Consider the following 10,484-nt stretch of genomic DNA (forward strand, 5'->3'; position numbering starts at 1 on the left):
GATGTAATAATTTGAGCGATGATGAACCCTAAAGTGCAAGAGAAAGAAACGCTTCTATGATTGAGTTGTACCATTCTTGGATTAATTGTATGGGCAATACATATAGGTCAGTCGATTAAAATTTTTCCTCTAGAGTGAAGGTTAGCTTAGAGCATCTCCAATGCTAGGCGTCAAAGTCATAAAAGGAGATGATACATAGTATTAAAGACCCTTTGTACCTAAAATTTATCTCCAATGCCATAGTCGTACTTTTTAAGATTAATGCCATGGCCAAGTAAGTGTCAAATATAAAGTCATATCTAGACTTTCTCCGTAACCTTCGGGTCTTAAGCCCACATCATCATTTTGTTTTAAATTTAAATAATATTTGTTAAATAAGACATTGAGTATTGTACTAAATTTTTAGATGAAAAGTCGAATTTTTGTTTTATCTTGTCGTATAATAATGAGCCGCGAAAAACGGTGTTATTTAGACCTCCGCATAAACTGACCTTGACCGCTAACAATGTACAGTAGCTGCTCTTAAGTTACTTAATTCGGGGTTAAATGAGGCTAAGGCATAATCCGAGCCGTCCAACCTAAAAAGGATCTCAGCTGTTCTCAGCTAAACACCCTTCTTCCTTGGGATATTATTTGTCTCTCCCATCACAAAGAAGAAGAAAAACAATCCCTCCAACACCAACATTTGGTATTAATAATATGATTTCAGGTGAATTTTCTCTGTTGTGGTTAAAAGCTGAATAAAGCTCCTAGAGCTTCTGGCCCCACCAGAGTATATTTCAGCCAATAAGAACCTACTGTTTTTTCACACCACCCATATTTCATCCGGGAACACCACCAGTACAAATATCAGACCAAAAAATAAGCCAGACTTGCGTCTCAATCACCAGTATGGGAACACCACCAATATCAAACCTAACTTGTGTCTCAATCCCAAGAGATAATTTTCCCTCTGTAACTAAACCATAATCACCAATGGTTTACCACAATGGTGGTAGGAGTCGTAGTGTCAATGTCATTTTCATCCAATAAATACCATATTTATCTGTTCTTTTTCTTCGTCTTCGTCTTAGCTTTTACAATATTTCCTGATTATTTTCTTTTCTTTCGTAAAAAAAGAATAAATAAAAAAAATCCGATAATTCTTTTCGTCTGTGTTTTTGCCCAAAAACTGATATATCGTCGTACGGTATGCACCAACTTATGTGATGCTGTGCGTCTTTACGTTTTGGCGTTGATTCACCTCTTCTTCTTTTCGTCTTTGTTTTTGATCATTGATTCAAGGTATAGCTTTTCACCGCCCAAAACTGGTATATCGTCATACGGTATGCACCAACTTATGTTATGTTGTACCTCTTTACGCTTTGGCGTTGATTTACTTGGTTTTACTATTTAAAGTATGGTATATCAATATATATTAAAGTAAGGTTCTTGATCTATATTGTTTGAAGTACGTAAAAATTGAAATAAAACAAAAAAAATCAACAAAACATTTTTTCCTTATCGGTTGCAAACTAAGTAAGATTATGGTTTGTTCTTTTTTGTTTGTTCTATTTTGATTTTTGTATTTTTTTCACACTTCATACTGAATGTTTTTAATTTTTGGTGATCTTATTTTGATTTTTACTTTCTTTTAAGTATTCTTTTCTAATTACAGGTGCTTAATGTGAAAATCTGAAATTGGATTTGTATACTGTAGCTAATTTTTTTTTTTCTGAACTTGCTGATTAGGTTGGAGTTAGGCCTATCAAATATGACAACCAAAGTTAGCAAATTCCATCTTTATATGTGGGACTGAGCGAGTACGATTTTTCAGGATGAGATGGAGATTTTTTTGCACGTTAAGCTCTGCCCTTGAAGATCCAAAGTTCTTGCAGTTCTAACAAAATGTTTATTGGTTGACCTAACATTGTATTGCTGAATAATACTATATTACGTATGTTTAATAGTGATCACATATTCACATGTCAATCCAAGTATGACATATTTCTAACAACATTTGCTTTGTGCAGATCAATACGGTGCGACGCGCGTCAAGCAGTAGAAATATGAACCATATTTTTACAGTACATCAAGCAGTATGTGTATCCAGAGGTTTCATATATGGCTTATACAGGTCAGGTATCTCTGCCAAGTTCATTTTGCTCGGTCTGACCAATGGGAGGCCCTTTTCTCTTCCCATCTATGCTTAAAATCAATTTAAGCCTCTAATAATCTCACATTTGCATCACGATATTATTGCACTGTAACCACTTACAATATCATAACTTACAAAACTCCTTATTTGTCCCTTCATATAACTTCTAGCTAAAACGTGCTAACTCTTTAGTTCTTAAAAGTAAAACCCCTTGCAAGGTCATGGCTTAAACAGTTGAAAGCAGAAGTATATCGACACGGGAGCATTGAAAATTAGTTTGATCCTCACGTTAATTACTGCCACTTAATTTTAATTTGGGATGATGAATCTGAGCCCGTGCAGAGCACGGGTGCACCACCTAGTTCTTGGAAAAGGGTCATAGTTTCTTAAAATCAAAAGATGAGGGGTACTTATTGACTGAAATATAACCAAGGGTCACTGTCTAATAAAAGGAATTAATATTATTGTGCAAGTCTGAAGTGAAAACCCTCGGTTCTGTCTAACATACGCATTTTCTTCAGAAACCCTAACTCTCTCTCTTCCCTCCCAACCCACACAAGACTAGGGTTTTGGGATGTCTTACATGTAAACTGTCTGTACCCTTTAGTTAGTTCAAGGTTCCAATCTATTCTGATTCACTTTCACTTGTAATGTTAACTAAATCTCATATGTTAATTGTTTTTATCATCAGATCTGATATTGGAATATGAATACAAAATCTTGAAGCTAAGTCGTCTGGTTAGTGTTCCCCCCCCCCCTTCTTTCAGTGCTTCTAAAAATTTCTTTTCTATGACATGTTTGTATTCTGCATGTATTTAATTGTCGGCACATAAGCTATTTAATGTTCGTGAAAAATGATTGATTTTTCTTCTTCTCTGTATTTGGTTTGTCGAACTAGACATGAGTGTATTTTCTTTTGATGTATAAATTCATCATCTTTTTACCTCTAGCTAGCACTAGTGCTTACTGGAATTGGTGCTGGTCCCATATTTTTTTTTCCTTTTTGTCGCTGTTGATGGTTTTAGGTTAGGTGTAAAAGAGGGAAGTTTCTAGCCTGGACTTTCAAAAGTTCTCAATGAAACTCAATATAGTCAAGAGGTGTTTGTTTAGTGACAATTTTATTAAATGTGTTTGAACTGATTAGAAACTCAGTGTATCAAATCATTGTACAGTGAAACATTCTCATAGGCTTATCTTTATCACATTTATGTAATCCAATTCAACGATCCATGGTCCAAGATGGTATAGGTCTTCTGTTGGTAGAATTTAGTTCTGAGAGTTCCGTCGCTATTACTTTTAATCTTTGAGATATGATTTAATCCATCTATAATTATTTGTCAATTCTTCTGGTGCTTCTAGTTGAAATATGATTTACATCAAAAAAATTCAACTTATTCGGGTGGTTTGATGTGTTTTACTCAAATCAGCATTATGTGGTTACCTTGAAGCAGTTTATATTACTTTCCTTGCCATCCTCATCCATAATTTTGAGACTATGTCGATATGACATTTGAGTGTTCGATGAGCACATATTTACGTAGTACGTAGGATTACCCACATATAAATTTGTTTCATTAGTTTTTAAGCGATACAAGACAAGGGTGTTAAATGCATTTACTTATGCAGTATGTAAATAACAGCATGTACCTATTTAAGCCTATTATGATTGTGAGGAATCGCGTATTCTCACTGTTAAATTTGCATGAATCTTGTTTGCTTGCTATCTGTCTGATAATTGTGTCATTAGTTTTCTGGTTCCGTGGTGCAATTGTCTGTCATCCAAAGAAGCTCTAACTTAACATGTTTTGATTCTCGACTACAAGAAGTCTTTCGAGAGTAATCAGTTCAAGAAGCATTTCAACAGTGTATCATCCCCGAAATGTATTCGGTTTACTCAAGTACATGTTTGTCTATCCTAAGTTTAAGAAGCACTAGGACACCTTGGTTTGAGTCAGAATTTGTTCTTTTCTGGACTAATCTGCTATGATCCGGGCGTATGAGCTAGATGGCTTGTTCAAATTCTTATTTCACCTCTCCCCATCTTTGCTACTTGCATGGATTTGCTTTCTTTAATTAGTCTTATTACTTATTAGTTATTTGGAAAATACCTGTATGGCTTATTTAATTCTGATAATGCTGGTGTGGTGGGGGTATCCTTCGATGTTCTTCAGATATATCATTTTCAATTTAAGCTTCAAGAACAGATAAGAACTTTGATCAGAGATTAATATTTTTGTCAACCTTGGTGTTTTCAGATTATACATAGGAAGTACTGGATCTCCTACTTATTTTTTTGGAATGCGATGACTGAAAGTGTTCGGAGGCGGAGTTCTAAGTGGGATTTGAAAGAAGATCCGGACCATTTTCCTACAGAAATTAGGCAAGGCAGTGGGTGGTCTGGAAGAGAATCTAGATCAGAGTGGAAAGTTTCTAAAGGCCTAAACAGTCATGACCCGAAGTGGTCTAGTATGGAAGCAAGAAGTGTTTCAAGAAATGAAGGTAATTCTAGATGGTCATCGTCGTTGGAACCGACATCACGAAACAGAGGCATAGAAATTTACGAGTTTGACAAAAGAGATTATAATGATATGTCGAGAACCATGGCGCTCGATGGTGATCGAAGTTACAGTTTGAGTATGTCTCCTGGTCTTGATGGGTGGAGAGAAAAGAATCGAAGTCGTTCTCCTAAGGGTGGTTGGAGCAGGTCGCACAGGTTTATGACTTGGACTTGTCCATTGCCCGTGTCGTTATTTTTATTTTAAGTCAGCTTTTCTCTCTGAAAAAAAAAACACTGTAATACCAGTGTATTATTTTTCCTGTTCGGCTTCTATCGCATAAACCTAAGCTTTTGTTCTGATCTGCAGGAGCAGGAGCAGGAGCCCGCCCCATGGTTATAGGCGCGACTTAGAGGGATCTAATGGTGGGAGAAGAAGTGGATCACATATATGCGGCGAGTTTGCAGAAGAGAGGAGTATACGTGGCAATAGTCACAGGTTTCTTCATCAAGATATTCAGGACACCTATGAGCATAATGGTAGAAGGCATCCGGGAAGAAGCCCAGGAAGGGGTGGAAGTAAGCATGAGAAGGGTGGAATAAGGAACGCTTACACAGAAGAACAAATGGATCGTCCACGGGATAAGATTTCCCGTGGGTATGAGGATGTTTATCATCGCGATTTGGAGAAGAGTGAGATACTGAGGAGCAACAACATATCCTCGGATCGGCCCTGTATCGATTTTTTGGAAGGAAACTGCCGCAAGGGTTCATCTTGCAGATACCCTCATCATGGTGCTCCATCAGAAGGCCGTGGAATAAGAGTAAGGGACCTTGATAGGAAGGAGACTACTGTATTTTATGGACATGACAATAAGCGCGAATCACAAAGGCTCTGCAAATTTTATGCTGCAGGCTATTGTCGCAATGGAGACAGTTGCAGATTTTCTCACGAGGGTGCAGCTCGAGGTAGTCCTGAAGGGAGGTCACGTGATGATAGACGGGGGCATGATTTGGATCATGAGAATAGGTTGCAGGGAGGTTCAAAATGGAGTGATAAACAACCGGCAGACTCGGCATATGATGGTCCGGATGCACGGTCAGTTACTGAGAAACTAGTTCATCATCTGAGTGATGAGAATAGATCTTGGGGAGGTCCAAAATGGAGTGATATTACTGATAGCCATAGTGCTGGTAACGAAAGAAGATCATCCAGAGGTTCTAAGTGGAGTGACAGAGATGCTGTTCCAGAGGAGAAGTCAAATGTTTGGGGGAATGACAATGTTGGTGAAAAGATAGGTGTTGTTGATCCAAGGTCTAAGGAGAGGTCTTTCAATAGTCAGCAGAGCCACTTGGATAATGCAAGTAGAACATGGGGAGGTCCATCACGGGATGATAAGCCAATAGATTTTGCCCTCCACAAATCTCCTCAATGGATAAGTGATAACAGTGGTGGGAGCATGGGTTTTGAAGAACCAAAGGGTAGTGGGAAATTTCTTGCATCTGAATCAATGATTTCTACGAGGGATATAGAGCAATACTCTCTCCCGATTAATGACAGTAGGGGACACAATCAAGATTCACAATCCCACATCACTAATGAGATGTCTATCAAAATTGGCAAACCTGATGCAACACAAGAAGTCTCAGCTCAACCTCTTTCAAGCTTCAATATGAATATACAAAGTCAAACAGTATTACCTACTCAGCCTTTCAACATGAATGGTGGAACTCAGCAGCAGTCTTCAAATCCATACAGTCGAACACTTCCCCAACACGTAGAACCAATAAAAAAATCAGATCTTGTTGATCCAAGATTGATGTTACAGCAGGTAACATCTGGGACTTCTATGATGCAAAACGTATCTAGTAATGAGACGGTAGCACAGCTAACAAACCTTTCAGCGTCATTGGCTCAGATATTTGGAAATGGTCAGCATCTTCCACAACTGTATGCAGCTCTGAACCCTAGCACTTCAGGTTTGGTGTCTTCACACCCTATTGAACCAACCCAAGTAATTGCTCTACAACCCCTCATTCAGCTCAATCAAACTACTCCATGTGAAAAGCAGTATGATCCTATTAATGACAGCATCGACCAGACCGATGTTGCTGGTGGAGGTTCTCAATCCCCTATGAAAAGTATTGTTCCATCGTCTACTGCTGCTGATCCTAGTGGGGGTGATCCTCCAAAGATTAGTAGTTTGGAGGAAAAAGTAAATGCGAGTAACGAGTTGAAACAGCCTGAGAAAGTCATGGATAAAAAAGAGGAAACTGTGCAGATAGATGCAGATGGAGATGGTGATGGAGACAATCAGGGGGATGAAGAAGGTAAAAAAAGCAAGGATCCCAAGGGGATGCGGGTGTTCAAATTTGCACTCGTGCAGTTTGTGAAGGAGATTCTGAAGCCCACATGGAAAGAAGGGCAAATGAGTAAAGAGGCTCACAAGACTATAGTGAAGAAGGTGGTTGATAAAGTGACTAGTACAATCCAGGCTGCTCAAATCCCACAAACACAGGAGAAAACTGATCAGTATTTGTCTTACTCAAAACCCAAGCTTACCAAACTTGTACAGGTGAGAGCATCATTCATCCAATATTTTTGTAGAGTCACTAAATTTTTGATTGACTACTAATTCTATATTCTCTCAAGTAATTCTGTCTTCCTCTTTGTTTGCAGGCATATGTGGAAAAACATTCGAAGACTTAGACATGCTTGAAACATCTAGTGTTTATAATCTTGTATCAATCAAATGATTACCCAGCAGATTTGAGTTTTGCCCCTCGAGATTTTCCTGTACAATTAGTTTTTCCGTTAGCTCTATAATTGGAGCTCATTATATTTGAGTATCTCTTGTTTACTTATATGTTGCTGGTAATCATGTCAGATTTAGTAGCATATCTCCTGAGTATAGATACTTTTTAACAATCTTTCTTTGTTATGTACTATATGCTGAAAAGTTGCAGTCTGAAGAAAGTGGGTGAACATTCTTTTCTACGCTCTTTTTTCCCTCGAATCTTGAATCGGGTAGAACACTTCTTATGGAGGCTTCTGCTACATCATCAGGAGATTTTAGGTTTTGTTCCTGGACAAGCAGTGTGTCATCGTGGTAGCCTGTATGGTGCCAGGGCAACTACATCAGGGCATAAGACTAACTTACTTCTGTGATGCATAAGGTATGTTCTCTCAACACAGTTTCTTTCCTCTAGAAAACAATAAATTCTTTTTCTTTTTTGGTGATTTGCGCCATAGTGTTTTTTCAATCTCAGTTCATTTCCAGAAATAGTTTAGGGAGATTAGGAGTCAACCGAGCTTTTGGGTTTGCATTTTCCATTTGTTGTTTAGGTGTCTGATGAAAGGATTATTGTTACCATCAAGAGTTCATGTGCATGTATATTTCCTATTGACTAGTAATTGTGATGTATTTAATTACCTTCACATCCTTTACTAAAACTGTGTAAGCAAGCAATTGTTCAAGTCCCCCTTCTCGAAAATCTTATATTTATGCGCCTTCACTTTCTATGAAGGTACAGTACCAATGATTCACATGAAGTAGTTTGTTCTAACACCATATATTCTCAAAGAGGTGTTTATCATTTATGAAGTTCTAAAAATGATTTCTGCTACTGGATATTAGTGTGTATATATCATTTTGCTCTTACAAGTAAATTGATTCTTGGGTCAATTCTGATGCACACAGTATTCAGTAACGATGGGCATCTCCTGGGTGGGTGTATGCTACTGATTCGCAGGATCCAGTTTGAGTGGTCGGCTCCAGGTATACTTTGGTGGAACAAAGCAGTTGATTACCATTGCATAGTGACTTGAGGAACAAGGGTTGGTTCGGCTGCTTTGTGCCTTCTACTACTTCTATGGCTGCTTTGTGCCTTCGACTACCTCTAACTAGACTTCTTTGGCTTAGAAGAAACTGATTGTGTTTTGGCAATAATATTGAATCCTATAAGAACTCCCTCTAATTCCATATCATCCACCGACTGTTTTGGCAACAATATTGTATCCTATAAGAACTCCCTCTAATTCATTAAGTATTTTAATTTGTTGATTAGGTCAAACTGTTTGATTTTTAGTCTGATGAGCATCTTGTGTTTCCTGGTGTTGACATGTTTAGTGTGGCTAACCCACACTGATAAATGCAAGGCGGTATTTGTATACAAGTTTCATGAATCCATTTCTTTAGACATTGATAACCAAGGTGGTATCCGTATACAAGTTTCATGAATCCATTTCTAACGAATTTTGAGCCAACAAGAAAAAACATCAAGTTTCATGAATCCATGTCTAACGAATTTTGAGCCAACAAGAAAAAACATCGTCACTGGGAAAGGTAATGGGAGAGATCTTTTAGATGTCATTAGTTGGCAATGAGAAGACGCTTTCTATTACCCGGTAGACTTGGAGAAGGGCCTGCCGTCCTGGATGATGATAGTTGTAGATTGCTCGGTTGAAGGTGCATCATTTATTGAGGCTAATGCTGATATCTTGCTGGAACAATGATGTCACGTCTTAGCCCTTTTTTCAGCCCTGAAGCATTTCTAAAATATCATCACATCCCTTCTCTATTGGACATGTGGAGATGTCGTACAATTGCTATGGGTTTTCATCTGTTTGGCAGGTCGACGGGATACTAGAGGGAAACATTTGGCGTTGGTGTATGCTAGAAAGTAATGTGAAATCCTGATAGGTTATGTATCGCGACGATCCAGGAGAATCTTATATTGCCAGCCGATAAGATTGCATGTAGGTGCAGATGTCACTGTGGTACAGTGGTAAAATTGTTGGGTGATGATACCAGCGATCTGAGTTTGAAACTCATCAGCATAGCATCGGGGTGGGGGATTTTTCTCTTTCTTTTGAACCATTTTTCGGGGACCATGGTTTTTTGTGGGGGACCATGATTCTATTTTAGGCAAGACATTATAAGTAATCCTAAGTCATCCCTTATCTAAATGTTTTTCTTAATACCAAACTTACCCTCCTTAATTAAATGTGTTAGTTTAATGATTAATTAGTTATTAGTTAATGATTAGTATGATTACCGATTAGTATGATTAGTAATGATTAGTTACCATTAAGAAGTTCTATTACAAAAAAATTTTCTGTGCGAGATTTTTTTTTTTTTTTTTTTTTTGCGATTAAGATTAAGTTCGGTTACCCAAATTTTATGACCAAAAACGAACTTAATGATTAGTGATTAGTATGATTAGTAATGATTAGTTACCAATAAGAAGTTCGGTTACAAAAAATTGAATTTTTTCCTTGCGATTAAACCGAACTCTCCGTCTTCTGTCCCCCTGCCAGTGGGGAATCCGCTCCCGGGTCGTCGCTCTGCTGCGTCTGGCCCGCCCTCTAGGCACCTTTGAAAGGCAGGGAGTGTGACATATTTGGTCTGACCATTAAATAGTTCGGTTATAAAAAAATTTAAAACTTTTTACGATCAAACCGAACTTAAAGTTCGGTTAAGAAACATTTTTTGCGACGTAACCGAACTAAAGTTCGGTTGGGAATTTTTTTTTGCAACTAACCGAACTATTAGGGTTCGGTTGGGAAATGTTTTTAGCTACTAACCGAACTATTAGGGTTCAGTTGGGAAATGTTTTTTGCGAAATAGCCAAACTGTTCTTCATGTTCATCATTTCCATTAGGTGCGGTTAGTTCGACAAAGTTTTTCACATAATTCCTAGCCGAACTTCTCTCTACAACTTCCATTTTCAACTCATTTTGATGGTTAATACTCATTTTCAATCGAACGAGGAACATCAAGCAAAGAGAGAAGAAGAAGAGGATAATTTTTTTTTTCAAAACTAAAAAATTTCGATTCCCCCTATTTTTGT

At 37.9% G+C, this 10,484-nt stretch overlaps 1 protein-coding gene across 2 annotated transcripts; it reads left to right on the forward strand.

The window, feature by feature from the left end:
* Positions 1-2,088: 2,088 nt before the first annotated feature.
* On the forward strand, positions 2,089-8,705 carry LOC113297454 (zinc finger CCCH domain-containing protein 38-like). 2 transcript variants are annotated; one of them, XM_026545924.1, is made up of 6 exons: positions 2,089-2,116; positions 2,829-2,875; positions 4,393-4,850; positions 5,002-7,207; positions 7,312-7,808; positions 8,333-8,705. In XM_026545924.1, exons 1-5 carry the CDS (start codon positions 2,104-2,106, stop codon positions 7,339-7,341), a joined length of 2,754 nt encoding a protein of 917 aa, XP_026401709.1. In that variant the 5' UTR covers positions 2,089-2,103; the 3' UTR covers positions 7,342-7,808; positions 8,333-8,705. The 2 variants fall into 2 exon arrangements, with proteins under 2 accessions (XP_026401709.1, XP_026401711.1); XM_026545926.1 differs by lacking the exon at positions 2,089-2,116 and adding an exon at positions 2,612-2,722.
* Positions 8,706-10,484: the final 1,779 nt, after the last annotated feature.

This window comes from Papaver somniferum, chromosome 7 (assembly GCF_003573695.1).
Source record: "Papaver somniferum cultivar HN1 chromosome 7, ASM357369v1, whole genome shotgun sequence".
Taxonomy (NCBI): Eukaryota; Viridiplantae; Streptophyta; class Magnoliopsida; order Ranunculales; family Papaveraceae; genus Papaver; species Papaver somniferum.